Below are 26,170 nucleotides of genomic sequence, written 5' to 3'. Positions count from 1 at the left end.
CCATTGCCTCCTTCAGTTCCCCTGGGAATGTCCATGTGCCAAGGGACAAATTGATTATATCCCCTAGGGGGGCCCCGCACCTTGCCTGGACACGCTGTAATCAGCCAAGACGGGCACAGGTCAAGAGGACAGGTGGTGGGCTTTCCAGCTCGGAGGAGTCTGTCCACATCGGCTGGGGATATCCGGTCGAAGTGGTCCAGTACTGGGCCCGAGGACAGTCGAGGGGCCTCCAGTTCCTTTATTGTATCCAAATTGGCAGGGAGGTCATGGTGGAGCAAAAAGAACTTCTCTGCAAAAAAGCTCGCAAATGCCTCACAGCTGTGTGTCAAATTGTTATTTAAATTTGGCTGTCCCTCGAGGGACGTTAAAGACCTAATTATACTAAATAACTGTAGAACTAAATGGCAGGCCCAATGGAAGAGCTTTTACAGTGCTAAGATTCAATATTGTAAACATGACATGTTAGTAAGGTTTACATATTGCAGGATGATCCTTTTACATGCATATCTTGTCACAATTCTTACCTTTACTCCTTAGTCAATAAATGGTTTTCTGTGACCCAATATGTTATCGTGCAATATGACTGCTATTGTAGATGTGATCTCATCAGTTATCCTTAATTACAAATGGCCACAACTTCCAAGTAGCAGGCACTCTAAGCACTCCCTCTTTTTCACAATGCTTCGTTTCCTCATTCAGATGGCACACCCATCAGAATCTCTTTAAACAGCCACATAAAGGGACATGTCTCCATAGGGGTGGAAATTAGCCTACGAAAAAGTGCACCAGACAAGACTTCTGCTGCTTCAAGAGCGGGGTGACTGAATTAAAGGCAATTTAGGCTTACCAGGAATGTAAGTAAAAGTTTTTGTTCAGATAATCATAAAGTGTAGAGTTGGAAGGGTTCCAATGGTCATCTAGTCAACCCCCTGCAATGCAGGAATCTCATCAAAGTCTCTCATTCTATTTGAAACCATACTGGACCCTTCTTCGTTTGCAAATGTGCTAGTAGTTGTGCTATTTGTCACTTCCTGTGCAGGCATCAGTAGAGAGAGAGAGAGAGAGAGAGAGAGAGAGAGAGAGAGAGAGAAATGCTGTCTGTCTTTCAGTGTGCTTTAGGGCTGGGCGATATCAGGTTTATAACATCACAATATATTACCAGCTAAATACCACAATATCTCAATACATCACATGATATATCTGCGGCTGCAGAGGGCCTTGCCGGGCTCTTGGAGAAGTGACCCTTTCTCACTTTCCTTAATACTCCAGCAGTGGGGGTAGGGGAGACCTTTATAAAAAGTATAAAATCAATCTATAATGATCAGACGGCCAATATAATTGTAAACAACATATCAGGAAAATGTATGATATATAAAGGGATGAGGCAAGGTTGCTCAATGTCCCCGCTGTTATTTATATTAATATTAGAAGTACTGGCTCAAAATATAAGGATTAAGAATAAAATCAATGGAATAACAGTGGGCCAGCAAAATTACAAATTGAAAGCATTCGCGGATGACATCGTATTAACCTTAGAACAACCCAGAATGAGCATACTGGAGGTGACAGAAGAGATAAGTAGATTTGTAAAATTGGCTGGCTGCAAACAAAATAAAGGGAAAATCAAGATGCTGCTAAAAAAATAAAGAATAATCAAAGAAAAAAGACATTGAATCGGAATGTGGGTGGGAAATAGAAACAAAAATAAAATATCTGGGGATTTGGTTAACAATAAAAAAACATAATATCTATCAAGACAACTATGTAAAAGCTTGAAAAGAAAGAAAGATTTGGAAATATGGGAGAGAATTCAGCTATCACTGTTTTGGCCATCAAAATGAATGTCCTTCCAATTATAAATGATATCTGATGTTTCATAGAGTGGCAGAAAAAAGTATTAAGGTTCATATGGCAGGGAATGAATCCCAGAGTAAAGTTTAAAATTATGATTGATGAAAAGAAAGAGGAGGTTTGCCCTGCCAGACCTTCAACTTTACTTCAAGGCATCATGCCTATGTTGGATAAAAGATGCTCTCTGTTCCTGTTTTTGAAAATGCAAAAAACAAAACAAAACAAACAAAAACCTTCAGCAGTGGAACGAAACCAGCTTGGTTTACAACAGATAAATGATGGAGTCATATATTTGTAATTTTGTAAATCTCCATGATGGATGTTGGAAACACAATATGGCAACTTGGCAAGTTACAGTGGGGAAAACTAGGAAAATATTAAGCAGCATGAGATTTTGATGTATTCATGAATGTTTCTGGGATGACAGATCAAACCAATGTACTGCATTTTCTGTTTTCCAGGTAAACAGTGGGGGAAATAGCATCACAACTGAAGAAAATTTCACTTCATATATTTATTTCATTGGCATACGCTTGGTGCTTCAGATCAGGAAACAATGAGCTGGTTTACTCAAATGCTGCAAAACTTGATTAGTTTTCCTTATTTAGAAGAATACCTGAGCTCAGTGGTTCACCCTTGGTGGTTTCGTAAGCTTCTGATTTTGCTTTGTTCATTAATAATAGATATATATTTGGTTGGCTGTGCTTGCTCATTTGGGCTATATGTTTACATGAAGATGAATAAGCACCAAGAAACTGGTCCTGATAGCAAAATTTGGAAAAAGCCAAGGAAATTTTTTGCTCATATTATAGATATATATGGAAAGATATGGCATGGTGAGTGAAAGTTTCTTTCATAGCAATAATTCTTCCTTATGAGTCACTATAATTTCATAGGACTGAGGATCAGAATTTCAGGCTTGAAGCACTGGAACAATAGTTGCCACAGTGAATCAGGACTGGACCTCTGAACCCCCCTCAGAGTCACAACAGCTACAAGTTTGGGTTGGCTACATAAGGATCAAAATAAAGGCATGGCTATTTATTTATGTAATAAGAAAAATAAAGCATTTTATGAAGTATGAAACTAAGGCGGTTCTGTGAACCCCCCTGAGGCCTCCAAATATAGGGTGGTATATAAATTCAATAAATGATAAAATAAATAAATAAGACAGATTACAAAAGAAAGGGTCAGCTGGTGACTGCATAAACACTATACATATAAACCACATTTTAAGTACTCTTCGTCTCCAAAAGAAACCTGGAGAATGTTTTTTACCCCTCACAGAGACACAATTAGCAACTATGTACAGTGGTACCTCGGGTTAAAGACGCTTCAGGTTACAGAACTTTGCTTCAGGATGAGAACAGAAATTGCACCATGGCGGCGCAGCGGCAGCAGGAGGCCCCATTAGCTAAAGTGGTACCTCAGGTTAAGAACAGTTTCAGGTTAAGAAAGGACCTCCAGAATGAATTAAGCTCTTAACCTGAGGTACCACTGTAGTTGCTATGGAGGTCAAAAGTGAGTTCCCAACGGGTTTGCAGTTCCATTTGTTGACCCCGCTGTCAAACTGTGATCTCTGGATCACTCCTGCAGCAGGCTGCCTCGAATTTCTGTTCTCATCCTGAAGCAAAGTTGTTAACCTGAGGCACTATTACTGGGTTTGCAGAGTCTGTAACCTGAAGCATCTGTAACCCGAGGTACCACTGTATGTACACAAACTATGGAATTTGCCAGCACAGGATGTGGTGATGGCTACCAATTTAGATGAACACTGCGGGAAACAGGATGGTCTAATACAGAGGCCTTTGGCCTGATCCATAGGACTCTTTATATGTTCTCAGTGCTTCCCACAGGTCTCATGTTACTGTAAGTGTAGAAACTTAAATCAGAAATACACGACTAAAACCAAGTTTGGGCCATAAGGATGAGACCGTGTAGCTACTTAGGGCATGGTCAAGGGGGGGTTGGGCTGTCTAGGAAACAGCTTTCTCACTTGGTAGAAAGAGATTCAGAGAATGGTCTGAAGATGCCTGAAGTTGGAGCTCTTTGGGACAGGGAAGAAATATACTCCAGGCCCTGGATTGCTCTCAAAGAGAAGGGGTATAGTACTCTTTAAATTAAAAAAGTCTCAGAAAACTTTAGTATAACTATAACAATACATTAAACTGTCTCAAGGGCTCAACCCTATTTAAAAGCTTAAAGTAGACTAAAACAGCAAAACACAGTTTTAGCTCACTCAAAGACTGGGCAAAAATGTTATCACCTGTACTCAAAAGGAAGCAAGGAAGGAACATTCTATGAGAGGAGAAATCCCTTCATTCATTAAGGGACCACCACAGAGAAAGTCTTGATCCGTGTGGTTGACAACCTAGCATCCAGAATGCTGGAGTACGGTATATTGTCGTTGCTGTTTAGTCATTTAGTGGTGTCTGACTCCTCGTGACCCCATGGACCAGAGCGTACCAGGCACTCCTGTCTTCCACTGCCTCCCGCGGTTTGGTCAGACTCATGCTGGTAGCTTCAAGAACACTGTCCAACCATCTTGTCCTCTGTCGACCCCTTTTCCTTGTGCCCTCAATGTTTCCCAACATCAGGGACTTTTCCAGGGAGTCTTCTCTTCTCATGAAGTGTCCAAAGTATTGGAGCCTCAGCTTCAGGATCTGCCCTTCCAGTGAGCACTCAGGGCTGATTTCCTTCAGAATGGATAGGTTTGATCTTCTTGCAGTCCATGGGACTCTCAAGAGTCTCCTCCAGCTTCATAATTCAAAAGCATATAACAGAGCTTTTAACCTGATCTTAATTTTTTTTTTCTTTCTGAAACACACTGATTTCCTCCAGTAATGGTTGCAATATTTCTTTGTTGCATTTTGTATTATTTTCAGGTTATGAACTTACTGGTATAGAACATATCCCTAAAGGACCAGGGATTATTATTTATCATCATGGAGTTGTGTCTATCGGCTATGTCTTTTTTGCGGCTAGATATTTTTTAGAGACGGGGAGAGCATGCTTTTCATTAATGCATCATGTCGTGTATTGGATACCAGGTAAATTATTTAAATTTAAATCATGCTTTTTTACATAAATCATGTAAAATATGACATAAAACAATGCTATAAGCTATGAAACAATGCTATAAAATATAAAACTGTACATCAGGAAAGCAGGTAGAAACAACTGATAAATAAAATAGCAGCAACAGGTGAAATAGTTTAGTTAGTGCAGATGAAGGTACTTTCTCACCAAGTCATTGCTAGTAAAAGAGAATGAATGCAGGATGAATAATTATTTCCAATTCACAACTGAGTCAGCAGAAATGGTCTCCATGAAGAAATGCCTTGCTTTTCTGTCTACATTCTTCCTCAGAGATCTAAAAACTGAGGAATCTGGATAATGTGTCATCTGATTCCTATGCTATGACTACAAGCTCTCATGTAATAATTGCTGTTCACTTTAATACCAGAACAGGGCAAGGCGTAGGTTTTGGGGTATCTAAGTTGATGATTTTCTCAAGTACAAAGAGTTTTGCAAAGTTCTGTCATTAGTAAAGATGGGATATTCCTTACTGGAAAGAACAACACAAAGTATGGGATTCTGCTTGGGAGCATCTGCACTAGCAAACCACCTGTGCAAAATCCCTGTATTCAAACACCACTGGGTGGCAGCTGGGATGGGGTAGGAGCTACAGCTAAGGAAAAGGGCAGAAGCCCAAGTGAAGCCCCAAAGACATGTCTGAGGCTTTCATAGCAAGTCCAACCTATAACCAAATCTCCACACAGATCCCAGAAAACATGGCCCCACCCAAACACATGGCCAATCAAGCACTGCCACACACAGCTTTTATGCCCCCATGTGACTGCAATCAAACACATGTGGCACCCTTGCTGTAGTGTTCATGGCCCTCCACTGCCACTCCCCCCACATCATCTTCCTCTGCATGCACACAGCAGCCACCCCAGGAAACTATGACATCACAGAAAGGTCATTTGAAGGAAGGAGGCCAAAGAGACCCAGTAGCACAGAGCGCTGTTTGGAGTTTTTCCACTAGGTTAATTAATGCAGCATATAACCTCCACCCATATATCTGTGTACCAATCTCTGCTGGTGGAGGCAGTTTTCCACCAGCATTGTCTCCTCTGTGCCATGCGTGTATCTCCCCCCCCCCCCGCCCCTGTGTGTGTCTATCTACTATATCCAAAAGCTCTGCACCCTAAAGGGATTGAAGGTTTGGGTGGTGCAGCAAGGCACTTTGAGCTGTATTTTTATCATAATGCAAACTTGAATGTATTACAGACTTGACTTGAGGAACACATCTCTAAAAAGTTCCCACCTCAGCACTCAATCCCACTCAATGTGCTTTCCAAAAAAAAGCCTACTGAGCAAAAGAGGAATTAGCATAAAGCCCCCCTCCATGAAATCCTAGTTAAAATGGGTTGGCAGAGAGCTATGCTTGTGATCCATAATAGTGCAATATCTTTGGAATAATGGCACTTGTATTGTATCCACACTATTTCCTAAATAAGTTTCAAATAAAATGCATTCTTCTATTTGGGGCTTATTTTTTCAGGGCTGCAGATGTTTTATTATGTGCTCGGGTTGAAATCTTACAAGAAAGCTGAAATTGTGGAAATGATGAAGAAAGGCCGTTTAATAGGCATTTCTCCTGGTGGAGGTAGAGAAGCAATGTATAGTCATGATTACTGCATAATGTGGGGTAAACGCACAGGTTTTGCTCAGGCAGCTTTGGAGGCGAAAGTGGTGAGTGATCTTTGTGCAATCTGCATTGCCTTCACGATTATCCTAGATAAGACGTAATGTGTTGACATCCTTGATCCAGCATCCAAAAAAGCTGAGGATGGCAAATATCCTGTTTGGGGGTCAAATGATATCTGGAGTGCCACAGCTCTCCCCAACACTGCTTTAAAAAACCCTTTACATATTGTAAATCCCTGCATATTTTACAAAAACTATACTATTCAGTAATCCATTATTGAATCCATCAAAACATATTACACTGCAGAGTTTATCTTAATGCTGCCAGTCATCATCTATTTCAAGATCCTTCTCATAATATGTCTGGAGCACTCAGTCTTTGCTATTTCTAGAATAAAAAAAAGACCAAGCAATCTCCTGGAAATGTTTTCTTCTTAGCATTCGGGGATTTAACCCTGAAAGCATGATCAACAGCTTGATATACCTTCTGCTTCTGAGTCTCAAGAAGATTTGCAGGTGCCTCAATTATTTTATCTCTTATTGCTTCACCAGATTGCTGAGCAATAGATCTAAATCTTTATAGCATCTCTTTTCCCCTCAATTCAATTAAAGCCAAATTGTCTGCCAATAGTTCCTGAGATGCTATAGTTGCCGCCAGTTGAATCCAGGGGGGGAGGAGTATAAAAGTTTGAATGCTTTTTTTTAAAAAAAGAAAGTTTTCAAAGTTCGTGTCCCTGTCCCCCTCCTTTTATTTCCGATGGCAGAGTTTCTTTGTTTCCTTCAGTGCTTCAGCCATCTCATTCCAATGCAGGATAGTCACCAATTCCAGAGAAGACTCTCCTTTTTTTCTCCTGGAAATTCGCCAAATTAATCCAAATGCTAAAGACACTTGAATAATAAATCCCCTTTTCCTTGGTTTTATTTTCTGGGAAATCTGCTGCTCACTCAGTAGGAAATTTGAGGCAGCTTGCTTCTGGAACACATTGGAGCCCAGAGATCATAGCTTGACAGCCGGGTTAGGCCAGCACCAAATGGAACCTCAGACCTGTTGGGAACTCGCTTTTTACCTCCACAGGAACCCTCAGAGTCCTGGTCATCCCCAAGACCTTTTTGGGGTGCTCATTGTCTACGAGCTGTTCCCAAACTCCAAAAAGCAGCGGCCAGTTGGCTGAACCTGGCTTCCTTTCCCCCTCAGGGCAAACCAGGAAATCCCCCCCCCCTTAAATTCCTGAAAATCTGGAGGACAGCTTCTGAATTTTCTTTATCTGAGAGATTTGAATAGATGTGTCAGGAATTTTAAAGCCAATTACATTATCATTTATAAGTTGCTTCTCATTATAATCACAAATGTGAAGCATTCTTCGTAATCCATAACAAAAATTAAGGCTTGGTTGGGACAAAATAATTATCCTATCCTCACCTTTCTTTTCATGTTTGTTTCATCTTTTTTTTTTAGCCCATCATCCCTATTTTTACACAAAACATTTGTGAAGCATACAGGACCATTGGAAAGACAAGTAAGTTAAATACCTTGGTTGATCAAGAGATCTCAGGCAATATACATTTTAATAATATAGAATGATCTTTTTAAAAGAATATCTATTTACTACTCACTTATAGATTTTATTCCATGTCCACTTATCTGCAAAAGCTGTGCTGCCTGCCTCAGTACTGAGTGAACATGCCCTTGCTTAGTTTTCTAGTAGATTTGACAGAAAGCTATAATCGATAAATGCAAAGAGCTGACTGAATATCTTGTACAGTGGTACCTCAGGTTAAGTACTTAATTGGCTCTGGAAGTCTGTACTTACCTGAAGCATTCTTAACCTGAAGCGGATTTTCCCATTGAAAGTAATAGAAAGTGGATTGATCCGTTCCAGATGATGAAAAAACACCCCCTAAAACAGCAATTTAACACAAATTTTACTGTTTCACGAGACTATTGATCCATAAAATGACTGGATCGATTGGACCTAATGGTCAGGGGTCCCTTTACCTTTACTTAATAGATTTTATTCCATTATTATCTGCAAAAGCTGTGCTACCCCCCTCAGTACTGAGTGGACATGCACTTGCTTAGTTTTCTATTAGATTTGACAGAAAGCTATAATCGATAAATGTGGGAGCAACCCTAACATGGAGGGGAACTGAACAGGAAACATACCATATTCTGTAGTCTATTGTACACAACTTATGACTGATTGCAAAGAGCTGACAAGAGCTGACTGAATATTTTGTACAGTGGTACCTCAGGTTAAGTACTTAATTGGTTCCAAAAGTCTGTACTCAACCTGAAACGTTCTTAACCTGAAGCAGACTTTCCCATTGAAAGTAATGGAAAGTGGATTGATCCGTTCCAGATGATGAAAAAACACCCCCTAAAACATCAATTTAACACAAATTTTACTGTTTCACAAGACCATTGATCCATAAAATGAAGGCAATAATCAATGTACTGTACTATAAAATAAATAAGACGGTACTTAAGATGAAAAAAATTAAAATTTATTTCCAAACTCACTGTTTGCAGGGGGCTCTTCCACAATCACAATCGGATTGGCTCCCGGCATTCGTGGAGGCCTCAGAGAGCTCCTGGGGCTGGAGCTCAGTCGCAGAGCATCTGCAGCCACAGTGGATGTCGGGGTTTGGATCCCGGCATTTGCGGAGCCTTGCAGGCACTGCGGATGTCAGGACTAGGCATTTGCAGAACCGCTCTAAGCACCGCGGATGTCGGGGCTTGGCTCCTGGCATTCGTGGAGCCCTGCAGGCACCGTAGACGTCAGGACTAGGCTCCCAGCATTCACGGAGCCCCTCTAGGCACCACAAATGCCAGAGCTTGGCTCCCGGCATTTGTGGAGCCCTGCAGGCACCTCGGACGTCGAGGCTTGGCTCCCGGCATTTGCAGAACCGCTCTAGGCACCGCGGATGTCTGGGCTTGGCGCCTGGCAGTCGCAGAGCCCTGCAGGCACCTCGGATGTTGGGGCTTGGTTCCCTGCATTCGCAGAGGCCTCTTAGAGCTCTGTAGGCCCCACCGATGTCCAGGTTTGCTTCCAGGCAGCGGCGAGTCCTCCAAGAATTTGGACAACTTACCATAATTTTCGCTCCATAACACACAGATTTTTCCTCCTAGAAAGTAAGGGGAAATGTCTGTGCGTGTTATGGAGCGAATGCCTACGGATGGTGGGGGAATCTGCTGCAGTTGTGAGCAGTCTGTGGTTTGCTTTGAAACAGCAAAGTGGGTGTAAGCGGCTCCTGTTAGTGAGCCGAGCCGGGGAGGAGGGAGAGAAGCAGAGCGGGGTTGGCTGCTTTAAAACAACCCCGTGCTCTATGTCCCTCTCTCCTCCCCACTGAGCTGCTAAGTAGCATCAAAGCTTTTCAGCCAGTCGAGCCAGGGAGGAGGGAGAGAAGCAGAGCGGGGATGCCTGCTATAAAACAACCCCGTGCTCTCTGTCCCTGCCTGCAGTTTTTTGCTGTCCGATTTTGGATTAGCCACTGTAGGGGCTGTGTGTGTGCGTGCTTGACCTATCGTTCTCCTGCTCCTGCTTCCCGTTCACTCTCCCAGCACCCCTGCGCTCTCCTGCGACTTTGGGATTGATACTCTGTGTGTGTGTGTGTGTGTGTGTGTGTGTGTGTGTGTGAGAGAGAGAGAGAGAGAGAGAGAGAGAGAGAGAGAGAGGCATCGTTCTCCTTCTCTTGCTTCCCATTCACTCCCCCAGCGCCCCTACGACTTTAGGGCGACTTTAGCATGGATCCACATGGATCCTCAGGATTTTTGCATTGAGCTACCCCAAACTCACCGTCAGATCACATGTCTGTGGCCACAGCATGAACCACAAAAATCATATATCCACTGTTTCGTTTAGAATATTTTTTCTTGTTTTCCTCCTCTAAAAACTACATGTGTGTTATGGTCTGGTGTGTGTTATAGAGCAAAAAATACGGTACTTCCAGGTTACAATCTTTCATAACCCAAAAAAAGTAAGTTGAAGTGTTCATAACCCGAGGTACCACTGTATCTTTTTTCCCAAGCACTCATATTATTTAACTTTTCCTCTCTTCCTATTTATTGCAATTGCTAAACCCTGAGAATGTCAACTAATTTCAGATTTGATATGGTGTCCCTTTCCTTCAGAATCTTCTTCCATTTCATACACAGGGCTGACAAAATGGCTGTATGAGAAAACTCGATGTATGCTTCTTCCCATTTACGGAGGGTTTCCAGTGAAATTGAGGACATTTATTGGAGAACCCATCCCATATGATCCAAATATAACAGCTGTAGAGCTGGCTGAAAGAGTAAGTTAACTCTAAACTTGGAAGTTTAAAAGCAGAATATTTCTTTTCCTCTTGGTTTCTCTTTCAGCTCTAAATTTTATTGTACATATTGATTTCCTCATTCTATATGACCAGATATAGGGTTCATTTTATATACTTTTGTGCATTATGCCCATCACTCAATTTTCCCTCTCCTTAACTTGTTGAAACTAATTAAATGGGGGGGGGGGGGAACTATGCAGTACAAGGAGAGATCTGCTCATGCAATGGGATTTCTTCTTCCCACTATATTAGGGTTGAGCATACAAAATACATTCTGGAGGTTTACCGTATTTTTCGCCGCATAGGACACACCGGCCCATAAGGCGCACCTAGTTTTTTTGGGGGGAAATAATGTGGGAAAACATTATTTTTCCCCCAGGGGCAGGGCTGGGGCGGGGGAAGCCCGAGCTTCCCCGGACCCCAGCCCCAAGAACAGGCAGCTCTTCACAAGCCGTGGGAGCCCAGCACGGGCTCCCACAGCTTGAGGAGAGCTGTGCGAAGCTTGAAGCCTTGGTGCGCTGAGCTCACCACGCCCAGGCTTTGGAATGCAGGCAACTCTCCGCAAGCTGTGGGAGCCCAGCGCCGGGTTCCCGCCGCTTGCGGAGAGCTGCGCAAAGCCTGGAGAGTCCGAGAGCGATGGCGAAGTTGCGCGCAGCTTTGCCATCGCTCTTGGAGCTAGCAGGGCTGGGGGCGGGGGAAGCCGGAGCTTCCCCCGACCTCAGCCCCCAGAATGGGTCCCAGAGCGATGGCGAAGTTGTGGGCAGCTTCGCCATCGCTCCCGGAGCTTGTGGGGTGGGGGAAAGTCTGTGCTTCCCCCGACCCCAGCCCCCAGAACGGGTCCGAGAGTGATGGTGAAGTTGCGGGCAGCTTCGCCATTGCTCTCGGAGCTTGTGGAGCTGGGGAAACCCAAGCTTCCCCTGACCCCAGCCACCAGAACGGGTCCCAGAGCGATGGCGAAGTTGCGCGCAGCTTCTCCATCACTCCCAGAGCTTGCCGGGGTGGGGGGATAGCTTCCTGAAGCCTGGAGAGCAAGAGGGGTCGGTGCGCACCAACCTCTCTCGCTCTCCAGGCTTCAGCGAAAGCCTGTATTCGCCCCATAGGATGCACACACATTTCCCCTTCATTTTTGGAGGGGAAAAAGTGTGTCCTATAGGGCTAAAAATATGGTATATCAATAATCAAATAATAGATCTTATTCTAATTGCTCCTGATGAAAATTTTGGTCAATTGCATAAAAAGTTGTTGAGCTGAGCTTCTTTGGGGCCATTGGTCAGAAAGTTGAGATTTGGGGGGATTGCCCTTTTCACACCCCAACTGCCCACATGCGCAAAACAGAACCAGAGCCACTCACGTAGGAGCCCGAAACAGCGCACACACAAATTTACCCCCTCAACTCGGATATTTCCTTAAAATGGAAAAAAGAAACCCCCCAGATGGCCCCAGAAGGACCAGTATGGGATTTCCCAAACATATGGCAACCCTACACTATGTGCCCCAGAATTTGCCTGACAAGGTACCTCCAAGCCACGGTAGTGCTAATTTTTGAGGATATGGAGAGGGCTGAAGAGGAAGACAGTTCATTGTACACATTGATATATGTTGCATGTACACACTGATGTGTGTTTAAGAGAGCATTGGATACAGCTTTGTTAAAGGGTGCCATAATTCCTGACCTACTACCAAGCTATCAACTCTAAACCTGCAACACATACCGTATTTTTCGCCCCATAAGACGCACTTTTTCCCCTCCAAAAATGAAGGGAAAATCTGGGTGCGTCTTATGGGGCGAATGCAGGCTTTCGCTGAAGCTTGAAGAGCGAGAGGGGTCAGTGCGCACCGACCCCTCTCGCTCTCCAGGCTTCAGGAAGATATCCGCAGTCTAGGCAGCCCTGTGGGAGGTCCCACAGGGTTGCCTAGGCTGCGGATAGCAGCCTGCTTCTCGGAGCGTCGGGCGCCCTGAAGGCAGAACGCCCGACGCTTCGGGAACAATTCCGCCGCCCAGGCAGCCCTGTGGGAGGACCCGCAGGGTTGCCTAGGCTGCGGATAGCAGCCTGCTTCTCGGAGCGTCGGGCGCCCTGAAGGCAGAACGCCCGACGCTTCGGGAACAATTCCGCCGCCCAGGCAGCCCTGTGGGAGGTCCCACAGGGTTGCCTAGGCTGCGGATAGCAGCCTGCTTCTCGGAGCGTCGGGCGCCCTGAAGGCAGAGCGCCCGACGCTTCGGGAACAATTCCGCCGCCCAGGCAGCCCTGTGGGAGGTCCCGCAGGGTTGCCTAGGCTGCGGATAGCAGCCTGCTTCTCGGAGCATCGGGCGCCCTGAAGGCAGAGCGCCCGACGCTTCGGGAACAATTCCGCCGCCCAGGCAGCCCTGTGGGAGGTCCCGCAGGGTTGCCTAGGCTGCAGATAGCAGCCTGCTTCTCGGAGCGTCGGGCGCCCTGAAGGCAGGGTGCGCAAGGCTTGGGGCGGCAGCGGACTGCTTGCGCGCACCTAGAAGCTTGGGGCGTGCTGAGGTCAGCGCGCCCCAAGCTTCTGCATGCCGGCAAGCAGTCCGCTGCCGCCCCAAGCCTCCCGCACCCGGCAGGAGGTCCCGCCGGGTGCGCAAGGCTTGGGGCGGCAGCGGACTGCTTGCGCGCACCTAGAAGCTTGGGGCGCGCTGACCTCAGCACGCCCCAAGCTTCTGCATGCCGGCAAGCAGTCCGCTGCCGCCCCAAGCCTCCCGCACCCGGCAGGAGGTCCCGCCGGGTGCGCAAGGCTTGGGGCGGCAGCGGACTGCTTGCGCGCACCTAGAAGCTTGGGGCGTGCTGAGGTCAGCACGCCCCAAGCTTCTGCATGCCGGCAAGCAGTCCGCTGCCGCCCCAAGCCTCCCGCACCCGGCAGGAGGTCCCGCCGGGTGCGCAAGGCTTGGGGCGGCAGCGGACTGCTTGCGCGCACCTAGAAGCTTGGGGCGCGCTGACCTCAGCACGCCCCAAGCTTCTGCATGCCGGCAAGCAGTCCACTGCCGCCCCAAGCCTCCCGCACCCGGCAGGAGGTCCCGCCGGGTGCGCAAGGCTTGGGGCGGCAGCGGACTGCTTGCGCGCACCTAGAAGCTTGGGGCGTGCTGAGGTCAGCACGCCCCAAGCTTCTGCATGCCGGCAAGCAGTCCGCTGCCGCCCCAAGCCTCCCGCACCCGGCAGGAGGTCCCGCCGGGTGCGCAAGGCTTGGGGCGGCAGCGGACTGCTTGCGCGCACCTAGAAGCTTGGGGCGCGCTGACCTCAGCACGCCCCAAGCTTCTGCATGCCGGCAAGCAGTCCGCTGCCGCCCCAAGCCTCCCGCACCCGGCAGGAGGTCCCGCCGGGTGCGCAAGGCTTGGGGCGGCAGCGGACTGCTTGCGCGCACCTAGAAGCTTGGGGCGTGCTGAGGTCAGCGCGCCCCAAGCTTCTGCATGTCGGCAAGCAGTCCGCTGCCGCCCCAAGCCTCCCGCACCCGGCAGGAGGTCCCGCCGGGTGCGCAAGGCTTGGGGCGGCAGCGGACTGCTTGCCGGCATGCAGAAGCTTGGGGCGCGCTGACCTCAGCACGCCCCAAGCTTCTGGATTAGCGCAGGGGTCCGCTAGCCCTGGGAGAGGCGCCGGCTCTCCCACGCTAGCGGAGACCTTGCCGGCACGCAGAAGCTTGGGGCGCGCTGAGCTCCGCACGCCCCAAGCTCCTGGTGTAGCGCAGCGCACCCGGGGGGGAAATAAAAATTTTTTCCTTCATTTCCCCCCCTAAAATCTAGGTGCGTCTTATGGGCCGGTGCGTCTTATGGGGCGAAAAATACGGTATATTGTGATTTGTTATGTTTCATGCATCAGCAAGCTCCTATATGAGATGCCGTTTCACTGAATACAATGTCAAACACAGATACCATTTGTATGGTATTTCATTGCATGACTTATTCCACCTGCTTCTGCAGGGGATGTTACACTTCCCCCCTTCCTCCAGGAAAACATTGGAATCTGAATCCCAAAGGAAGGGGGCTAAGGGGAGAAGCATGTGGGGTCCTGGTGGCTGATGGGAAAAGGGTTGGAACATTGTTTAGTATGCCTGATCCTTCTCCAAGCAATTTCTGCTTGTTTTCTTGCTGCATCAAGTTTCAGGTATTGATTGCCTGTTTAAAGGGGCAGATAAGAAATTTCTTTCTGCAAGGGGTTATGCCTTGGTTGTCCTGAGGTTCGCTCCTTTTATCCTACATTGTAACAACCATGCAAGGTAACTTCTGTGCACAAAGCAGCTGAAGGCACATATGTTTGATTGTTTCTCTGCCAATCTCATACAGTGCCCTTGGTAAACATAAAGATGAGGCATCAGGCATAAGCCTGCATTTTATTAATGTTTGATCAGGACTTGTATATTAAAGAGGGCTTAGATTTTCAAAAGTAGATTTTCAAATGTTTCATGCCAGGCAAGAAGGCTAGCTGCTTAAGAAAACAGTGTTTTCCTCCTCTTAGACAAGGGGCCCCTTTTGATTGATAGCAGAAAGCAATTCTCAAAGTCATAAAAGCTGAAATTACAGACTGAGTAATGACACTGACCCTACATGTTACAGAAGATAACAAAGGCAGAGATAAATATAATTAGGAATGGGCAAATAGTAAAATGATACCATGGGCCTCTCTTAAACCTTGAGCTGTATTTTCTAAGGCCAGAGGCAAATGGGGAGAAGCATCTAGCTGACAGAGAAAGAGAGGCTTTTTTGGGAAGTCTTTTTAAAACTGTTTCTTTCTTAAACTGAGAGAAAAGGCAACTGGCTTGGCTGGGGAAAAAGAAGCTTCTTCCTATTTTATTTTGAGGCTGGAAAGGAGGGTGAAAGGGGGAGGTGTAAACTAAAGAGCCTTCTTTAAAAACTGTTTTTTTTACTGAGTTCCTTCCTTTCTACTTTGAGAAGCTTTATTCTTTTAAAAGGTTACCTATGATAATGTATGAAATATATTAGCTTAAATATATTGGCTTAAATGTAATTATGCAAAGGATTTAACAAATGCTAGAAGAGTTGTATTTATCCTGGAATTAAGTCAGCCAGCAGTTTAGCCCCCCCTGCCAGACAGGAAGACGCCATCAAATGCTGTCCTGATATATTAGCTGTCAGACATTTGTTTAGAAACCTTCAAATGAAGGATATCTTTCAATGTTGATGTGAAACTCAAGATCCTTGACATATGTTTAAGATAAAAATTTAAGATTAACCATTTGTTTTAGAAGGCAATAGGGCAGGGAGGGCAAGAGGTGAGCTGGTAATTAAGATTCCTTGTTGAGACACATGTAAGATATATTACTACTTATTTGTCATTTATAGATGTAACAATATATAGCTGTTTGTGTTCCATATAAGGACAGGAGGATGTGGGTGTATCTTTTAGGATTGGATATAGCAATCAGCCAATAGGAAATCCAACTAGGCTGATTGGACAGAGGCAGCCACAGGAGGAGCAAAGGGGGCTGGATTAAGGGAATATAAGGGCTGGCCATAATGGCAGGAGCCAGGCCAGAGCTTGGTAACCATATACCACTGTGCCTCTCATTTATTTGTCTGACAAATAAATAATTATTTTAATTTCTCTATTGCTGCGTTGAATATTTCATTCCAGCTAAGCGTTAACCACAAGCAGGGTGCTACATTTTATGGTGCCGTGACTCGGATAAGTGGTCTGCTGGAACGCAGCCCCTTCGCTCTACTGAGCAGGGTACAAGAGAGAGGATCTCTAAACTGCTTACCCAAGCGCGCACTGGTAAATTTTTCCAGGGGGAACGCAGAAGTCTCGTCTGTCTGATACCCTGCTCACTGGCGGCGACGGACCGGGGGGAAACGGAACCAACCAGGGGTAAGTGCACAAAGGGATTTTTGGCCCTCCAATTAATTGGGAGGAAGAGAAGTCTTGATCAAACTTCTGCGTCTCAGTAAGTGGGAACTGAGTACGCTAGGTGGTTGGATACATCAGATGGTGATCTGGTGGGGGAAAAGGGAAGAATGGGAGGTAGTGTGTGGTGAAGTATCTAACGCATTGTATGTGTGAGAAAGTACAGAGCAATCTGTAGCTGACCTGAGTGTGGAGTGGGTAGTACTTCGGTTCCCAGTGAGGCGACTCCATCTGGGCAAGGAAACCCACGAAGCGTGTGTGTGAGTGACTGAGTGGATACTTCACAGGGCCATACAATGGGAGTTGGGGGTTCAAAAGGGGAAAATACACCTCTTGAATGTATGTTAAATAATTTTAAGAAAGCCTTCTCAGGGGCGTATGGAGTCAAAATGACGCCAGAGCGCCTGAGAACGTTATGTGAATTAGAGTGGCCGAAGCAAAATACTGAATGGCCATCTCAAGGAACCTTTGATATAAATTTAGTAAGCAAACTTTGGTCTAACATCGCCAAAGAAATTGGAGGGTGCCCAGAACAATTTTCATATATAGATTCCTGGCTGAGCACATTAAATAAAAATCCTCCATGGATAAGGGAATGCAAAGTCCAACGATGCAAATTATTGGCTGTAAAAGCCGAAGCTAGGAAAGGAATCTTGCCAAATAAACTCAAACCCATTTTTGAGGGACCAGAGGAAGAGCTGCTTCCACCTCCACCTTATGCTCCACATCGAAGGGAGCCTAATCCAAACACTCCACCAGTTGTAACCCCAAGGCAAGAAAGTGGAATGAATAATGGGGCTGGAGTCAAAGAACTTGATTCCTTGATAGATTATGATAAATATCTTCAGGAGGCATTGGAGGCCTATAATAAAGCCCAAGCAGAAGTGGTTATTCCATCTGTGAGTCCCAGTAGAACTCCATCTACAGTCTCTTTTAGTGAAACAACTGATTGCCTACCCCAAACCCCTGTACATCCAAGTCCTAGAGAATTATTACAGAAGTTACAGGGAGACCTTAATCGGTCAGCAAGCAATACAGCCAGGCGTATAAAGCTGCTAAAAGAACGCCTTGGGACAAATACCATCCCCTATGATTTGAGGCCCCTAGAGCAAGGCGAAGAGAAAGATCACGTAGTAGCCCCTCTCAGAAGAGTATTTGATGCACTTGAGGAGCCTGTGCTGGTTAACGGGCAACTCGGACCACGGCCACCTCGAACTTCGACCCTGCAATATATTCCATTCACGACTACAGATCTGATGAATTGGAAAACACACACCCCATCTTTTGCAGAAAAACCTCAGGCTATGATGGACTTGGTGACTTCAATAATAAATACTCATAGTCCTACTTGGACAGATTGCCGCCAGCTCCTGAATACTCTGTTCACCACTGAGGAAAGGAGAGACATAATTGAAAAGGCACAGATATATTTGCGTGAGCAGGCCAGAGTGGGAAATATTTATAATATTGACCGTCATCTCCAAGACAACTTTCCCTTGGAAGATCCTAATTGGGATCCAAACAATGTAATTCACCTGGCCAGACTTACCACCTACCGCCAGACGCTTGTGCAAGGTATCCGCAGGGCATGCCAGAAGCCCACTAATATGTCTAAAGTCTCAGAAGTAGAACAGAAACCAAATGAGAGTCCAGGAGACTTTTTAGAGAGGCTGCAAGAAGCCTATCGTATATGGACTCCTTTTGACCCTGAAGCCCCTGAAAACAGCAGAATGATTACTGCTACATTTGTGGCCCAGTGCGCTTCTGACATTCGTAAGAAAATTCAGAAATCCGAAGGATGGGAAGGGATGCTGATGAGCCAAATTATGGCCATTGCACGCTGAGTTTATCGGAATAGGGATGAGGCTGAGAAACAAGAGAAGAAGAAGTGGCAGAAGGAAAAGATGGTAATGCTAGCCACAGCAGTGAAGCAAGACTACCGCCCCTTAAATGGAGGAAGAGGGCGGGGAAGGAATCCACCACTGGGAAGGAATCAATGTGCAAATTGCAAGAAGGAGGGTCATTGGAAGCGGGAGTGTCCTGAACCCCTGAGGTTGGAAGAAGTACGCCCAGGCCCAGGCCCAGGCTCCGGCCCAAGAAACCAGGGACGGGGACGGGGAATGATCCGAGATGGAAGATATCAGAGACCTGGACAAGGACGGAGTAGGGACAATGTCATTGGACTGGCAGAGGAGGATTTTACCCAAGACTAGGAAAGACCGGACTCCATAAAGTTAGGCTTCCAGGAGCCCACGGTCACGATCCAATTAGGAAGCCATTTAATAGACTTTATGATTGATACTGGGGCTGAATACTCAGTACTCCCAGAACTATTGCAGAAAAAGGCATCCAAAAGTGTAGTCATTAAAAGTGCCACTGGTCAGTCAGCTAAGAGGTCTTTCCTCCAACCTTTGGAATGCCAGATTGGGGGACATCGTTTAACCCATCAGTTTTTGTATATACCTGAGTGTCCAATACCTCTCTTAGGTAGAGATATGCTGTCCAAATTGCAGGCCCAAATCACCTTCACTCCTCGAGGTCCAGAAATGAAATTGCCATCAAAGGCAGCAGGAATAATTTCCCTCTCAGTACCTAAGGAACAATCATGGCGCCTAATGTCAGCCCTGCAAGTCCAACCCACATTGGATACAGAGTTAAACAAGCTCCTCCGAACTCTACAGGTGCCACCAGGAGTATGGGCCGAAAATAGCCCACCAGGAATGGCCAAGAATATAGCTCCAATTGTAGTAACCTTAAAACCTATGGCTACCCCTGTATCTGTAAAGCAATATCCTTTACCCCGGCGAGCAGCAGAGGGCATCCAGAAACATTTGGACCGCCTATTAAAATATGGTCTGCTTAAGCCCTGCCAATCAGAATGGAACACACCCCTTTTGCCTGTTCGAAAACCTGGGACAGATGAATACAGGCCAGTGCAGGACTTGAGGCTCGTAAACCAGGCTATCGAGACCTTGCACCCAAATGTACCAAACCCATACACCCTGCTGAGTTTGATCCCACCAGAAGCAACATTTTTTACTGTATTGGACTTGAAAGATGCATTCTTCTGTTGCCGGCTGGCACCACAGAGCCAACCTATATTTGCCTTCCAGTGGGAAGACCCTTTGACAGGAACAAAAGGCCAGCTAACCTGGACGAGATTGCCCCAGGGATTCAAAAATTCCCCAACTTTATTTGGCACTGCCTTGGCGAAGGATCTAACAAGTTACCCCTCAATACCTGGAGAAAAGGTGGTTCTGCAATATGTAGATGACCTTATACTAGCAGCAAAGGATTTTGATACCTGTAAAGAAGGTACAGAGGAACTGCTCCACTTGCTCTGGCAAGCTGGCTACCGAGTTTCCCAGAAAAAGGCACAGTTATGTTTAGAAAAGGTCAAATATTTGGGCTTTGACATCTCACACCAACAACGAGCATTGAGACCAGAGAGGAAAGAAGCTATTTGCCTTATCAAGGAACCTACCACAAGGAAACAACTCAGAGGATTCCTGGGAACAGCAGGGTTTTGTAGACTATGGATACCTGATTTCAGCAGTCTGGCCAAACCCTTACATGAAAGCACTCGAGGTGCAGAAAAGGACCCATTCGTATGGGGACCTGAGCAGCAACAAGCCTTTTTAGTTATCAAACAACGACTTATGGAGGCCCCAGCCCTTGGACTGCCTAATTCGGAAAAACCCTTTCAGCTGTATGTACATGAATAGAATGGGATTGCAGCGGCAGTCCTGACCCAGAGATTAGGAAGTTGGAACCGTCCAGTAGCTTATTTGTCAAAACAATTGGACTCAGTAGCAAAAGGATGGCCTCCATGCCTAAGGGCAGTAGCGGCCACTGCCAGCCTTGTCAAAGAAGCTGATAAATTTACCTTCGGCCAGACGATGTATGTGAATGTACCTCATGCTGTTCTGACACTCATGGAATATAAGGGTAGTTATTGGCTAACGAACCCAAGGATGGCTAGGTACCAAGGCCTATTGTGTGAAAATCCCAGGATTCATCTACGAGTAGTGAATATGCTCAATCCAGCGACTTTGCTGCCCCTACCAGAGGTAGATGATGAAGAATCACATGATTGTCTCCAAATAATGGATGAAGTTTATTCCAGTAGACCCGATCTGAAAGATGAACCATTGAAAAATCCAGATGTTGTATATTATACTGATGGTAGCAGTTACCTGCATGAAGGTGCCAGACGAGCAGGATATGCTGTGGTCACCAATGAGGAAGTTGTGGAAGCTGAAGCTTTGCCTGCTGGCACCTCGGCACAAAAAGCTGAACTTATAGGTTTAACTAGAGCTCTGCAATTGGCAGCCGGATGTAAGGCAAACATCTATACTGATTCTAAATATGCCTTCTTAACCCTGCATGCACATGGTGCTCTATGGAAAGAAAGAGGTCTAATAGGAGCCCACGGGAAGGCCTTGAAATATGGACCTGAAGTAGAAATCCTGTTAGAAGCAGTATGGGCTCCAGAACAGATTGCTGTAATGCACTGCAAAGGTCATGGACGAGGAAGGGATCCAATAACCAGAGGAAATCATGCTGCTGACAAAGCAGCTCGAGAGGCAGCCCAAAAGCCTGTGGGAGGATTTATAGCAGCCCTCATACCAGAGGTAGTTCCAGAAGAAGTTAAACCTCACTATACCCCAGAAGAGAGGAAGTGGGCTGAACAGGAAGGAGCAGTTGTGAAGGACGGTTGGATGATCCTGCCAGACAATAGGATTTATGTACCTCATCATCTAGCAGGCACAATTGTAAGAAATTATCATGAATCTACTCACCTTGGCGGTACTGCAACCAGAGAGAGTCTCAGTCGGAAGTTGTATATTATTAACCTATCACAATTAGCAACTTGCATTTCACAGAAATGTGTTCTTTGTGCTAAAAACAATCCCAGGCAGGGACCGGTACAACCTCCTGGAATCCAACATGTGGGATATGTCCCCATGGAAAGCCTAATTGTGGACTTCACAGAGCTGGTCCCTTCTAAGGGATTCAAGTATCTCCTTGTGTTTGTAGATACTCTTACCGGATGGGTTGAAGCTTTTCCCACCCGAACTGAAAAGGCACGAGAGGTAACTAAGAGACTCCTCACTGAATTGATCCCGAGGTTTGGATTACCTAGATGCATTGGAAGTGACAATGGGCCAGCGTTCATTGATCAAGTAGTACAAGAAGTATGTCGAGTCCTACAAGTGAAATGGAGACTGCATGCAGCCTATAGGCCTCAGAGTTCAGGGAAAACTGAAAGAATGAATCGGACTCTGAAAACCCAATTGGCAAAATTAACCCAGGAAACGGGATTGGGATGGGTAGATGTGTTACCCATAACACTGTTTCGTGTTCGGTGTGCACCCACAAAAAGACTTAAGTTGTCACCTTTTGAGCTCCTGTATGGGAGACCGCCCTCCTTTGTTCAGGATATTTCAGCTGATCTTAAACAAATAGGAGACCATGTGACACAGGGACAAGTGCAATCTCTCTCCCGTGTTTTTGTTTCTCTTAACAGGTGGGCCCTCGAGCGTACGCCGTGCAGCATTGCCGAGCCGATTCATCAGTTCCAGGCTGGCGATAGCGTATGGGTGAAAGAGTGGAAACGTGATCCACTTGCACCTAAGTGGCGTGGACCTTACACCGTCTTGCTCTCTACTCCAACAGCGGTGAAGGTAGCTGAGGTGACCCCCTGGATTCATCACTCCCGTTTGAAGAAGTCCGAAGGCAGTTGGACGTGCAAAGGTGACCCCTCTAATCCTCTTAAACTGACTCTCTCCAAAAACCCCCGTATCTAGCCCTACCGGGAACGGGCTAGGTCACGGGCAACATTAGACGACCGGCCTGCTGCAGCCACAACCTGGAAGCTGGCTGACCTGCGCACGCCTGAAGCTTGAGGAGCATCTGAACCAGCGATTGTGAAAGGACAGATTCTCTTATACAATTAATTGACTGCCCCCCCCCTTGTGGAACAATTATCAGAGATATTACTCATTGGGGATCCTCGGGATATATGTTTTGGTCTTGGTGGTTCCCCATTTCTGTCACTGGGGGAATTATATTGGGACTAATATTTATTTGCTATCACAATAAGGTAATCTTTTGTGGGAGGAATGCATATGCTAGACATCAACATGATTCTATTAATCCTGATCCCTTGGGAAGGGGAAGGGTCCTTGAATCTGACCAAATTGACTAAATATGGATTCCGCCATGACCACAATATGTGGGTAGGTTTAGCTGAAATGGTAGCCAATGTTGCAAATAGGACCAATTGCCTTGTTTGCTCTCTCGGGCCAGATGATTCAGAGGGAGGTATGCCCTTATTACCGATACCATTAGATGCCATTGGTATGGTAAGCGAAATACCACACCAAACAGAAGTACAGAATTTCCCCGGATGGAACTCAACTAAACCATTACGAGTTATACCTGTACAAGGGGAATTCTGTGTACATAAATCATCAAATGCAGCTGATTCTACCATGATAGGCTCTTCTCATTGTCACTATACTTGGGATAATATTAAGAATACCTGGGCACACGATACTACCTATCGAACTCGGGATGCCTTGCCCTGTGCACCTCCTTTTATTCATGCATGGAAAGTGGTATGGAACATAACTGTGACAGAAAAAGGCAATCTAACATACTGCACTGTGAACTCTCTACCTCTTTTGCTATTTCGCCTTCTGTACTCCACGTACCAAAGACCTCAGACACGATGGTTGTGGTGGATATGTGGAGAATGGGCATACAAGAAACTCCCCTCCAAATGGAGTGGGACTTGTTTCCTGGGATGGGTATTACCACCAATGTGGATTATGCCCACTAATTTGGCCAAGCGTACACGAAGAAACGCTGATATTTCTCATATAGCAGGAGGAAGTACCCAAAGTTGGAGCGGTACTGATGATTGGCCACCAGAGCGCATTATAGCCTATTATGATCCTGCCTCCTGGAATCCTGGTGAGCTCATACAAGGGGCACGGGATCCTATTTATAATCTAAACAGAATAATTCGATTGCAAGCAGTAGTGGAACTTGTAACCAATGCAACGGCCAAGAGTTTGAGACTTATTGCACAACAGTTGGATGAAAGTAGAGCCGCCATTTTGCAGCTGAAAATGGGAATGGATTATGTACTTGCCAAGCAGGGAGGCCTATGTGGAGTCTTGAACTTGACAGGGAATGCCTGTTGCTTTAACATTTCAGATAATGGTGAGGCAATCCGTGTGTTGGCCACAAAGATGGAGAATATAGCACATGTCCCAGTACAAACATGGGAAGGATGGGATATGGGATGGCTCACCAATTGGTTACCTAATGTCACAGGACTCAAAGGGATACTATTGTCTTGCTTGTTTTTCTTGACAGTAGTGGTAATGGTTTTATGTATGATGCCATGTATCATTTCATGTTTTAGAAGTACAATTAGCAAGATGGTTTCAAATGAAACTCTACCTCATATCATGGCCCTATACAGAGCTTTACCTCAGGAATATGATGAAGGTCAAGCTATCAAGGACACTTGGGATGAAGGTCCTTGAGCTTGAAAGGGGGGAATGAGGCATCAGGCATAAGCCTGCATTTTATTAATGTTTGATCAGGACTTGTATATTAAAGAGGGCTTAGATTTTCAAAAGTAGATTTTCAAATGTTTCATGCCAGGCAAGAAGGCTAGCTGCTTAAGAAAACAGTGTTTTCCTCCTCTTAGACAAGGGGCCCCTTTTGATTGATAGCAGAAAGCAATTCTCAAAGTCATAAAAGCTGAAATTACAGACTGAGTAATGACACTGACCCTACATGTTACAGAAGATAACAAAGGCAGAGATAAATATAATTAGGAATGGGCAAATAGTAAAATGATACCATGGGCCTCTCTTAAACCTTGAGCTGTATTTTCTAAGGCCAGAGGCAAATGGGGAGAAGCATCTAGCTGACAGAGAAAGAGAGGCTTTTTTGGGAAGTCTTTTTAAAACTGTTTCTTTCTTAAACTGAGAGAAAAGGCAACTGGCTTGGCTGGGGAAAAAGAAGCTTCTTCCTATTTTATTTTGAGGCTGGAAAGGAGGGTGAAAGGGGGAGGTGTAAACTAAAGAGCCTTCTTTAAAAACTGTTTTTTTTACTGAGTTCCTTCCTTTCTACTTTGAGAAGCTTTATTCTTTTAAAAGGTTACCTATGATAATGTATGAAATATATTAGCTTAAATATATTGGCTTAAATGTAATTATGCAAAGGATTTAACAAATGCTAGAAGAGTTGTATTTATCCTGGAATTAAGTCAGCCAGCAGTTTAGCCCCCCCTGCCAGACAGGAAGACGCCATCAAATGCTGTCCTGATATATTAGCTGTCAGACATTTGTTTAGAAACCTTCAAATGAAGGATATCTTTCAATGTTGATGTGAAACTCAAGATCCTTGACATATGTTTAAGATAAAAATTTAAGATTAACCATTTGTTTTAGAAGGCAATAGGGCAGGGAGGGCAAGAGGTGAGCTGGTAATTAAGATTCCTTGTTGAGACACATGTAAGATATATTACTACTTATTTGTCATTTATAGATGTAACAATATATAGCTGTTTGTGTTCCATATAAGGACAGGAGGATGTGGGTGTATCTTTTAGGATTGGATATAGCAATCAGCCAATAGGAAATCCAACTAGGCTGATTGGACAGAGGCAGCCACAGGAGGAGCAAAGGGGGCTGGATTAAGGGAATATAAGGGCTGGCCATAATGGCAGGAGCCAGGCCAGAGCTTGGTAACCATATACCACTGTGCCTCTCATTTATTTGTCTGACAAATAAATAATTATTTTAATTTCTCTATTGCTGCGTTGAATATTTCATTCCAGCTAAGCGTTAACCACAAGCAGGGTGCTACAAAGAGAGTGGGCTGGATTCACTGAGACATGAACAGTTTCCTAGTGGGGGTTCCTCACCCTCGCTGCTCTGGCCCAAACCTCCATGTTGAAGCAGCCACTTTTGAGGGTTGAGAGACAAGGACTCTCATGCAACACATCTCTGTGTACAAAGTCAGTTGTGTATCCCAGAAAGAAGTCACATATTGTGCTTCTATAGCTGGAATAAATGGGTTGCCTCTGGTTCTGATCCCTTTAGCTTTTTCCTCACAGATATTAATAACTGTGAATACCTATTTTGCAATCTATTCCTCTAACACAATGTATTCCTCTGGTTTTCTTTCAACAGGTGAAGATTGCACTTGAAAATCTTCGGGATAAACACCAAAAAAGGCCAGGAAATATATTAAGAGCTCTTTCAGAACGATTTGATAAGCATTACAAAGCTAACTAGTCCATATAAAACAGTTGCAGTGTTTCTGACGAGGTGTCTGTAATAGGAAGCATTAATACTTATGTTATTAAAGCTAAGTTGATATACACAGAA

General features: G+C 45.5%; 1 protein-coding gene across 1 annotated transcript; it reads left to right on the top strand.

Moving 5' to 3' along the window:
* The first annotated feature begins 531 nt into the window (after positions 1-531).
* LOC308579512 (DGAT1/2-independent enzyme synthesizing storage lipids-like) lies at positions 532-26,170 on the top strand. Its single transcript, XM_081214063.1, has 7 exons — positions 532-854; positions 2,313-2,687; positions 4,737-4,901; positions 6,422-6,612; positions 8,024-8,084; positions 10,724-10,863; positions 25,973-26,170. Exons 2-7 carry the CDS (start codon positions 2,408-2,410, stop codon positions 26,075-26,077), a joined length of 942 nt encoding a protein of 313 aa, XP_081070189.1. The 5' UTR covers positions 532-854; positions 2,313-2,407; the 3' UTR covers positions 26,078-26,170.

This window comes from Podarcis bocagei (assembly GCF_964188305.1).
Source record: "Podarcis bocagei genome assembly, contig: HAP1_SCAFFOLD_109, whole genome shotgun sequence".
NCBI classification, from domain to species: Eukaryota; Metazoa; Chordata; class Lepidosauria; order Squamata; family Lacertidae; genus Podarcis; species Podarcis bocagei.
Note: the sequence above shows the minus strand (reverse complement) of the source record. Positions and strands in the feature narration are given on the sequence as shown.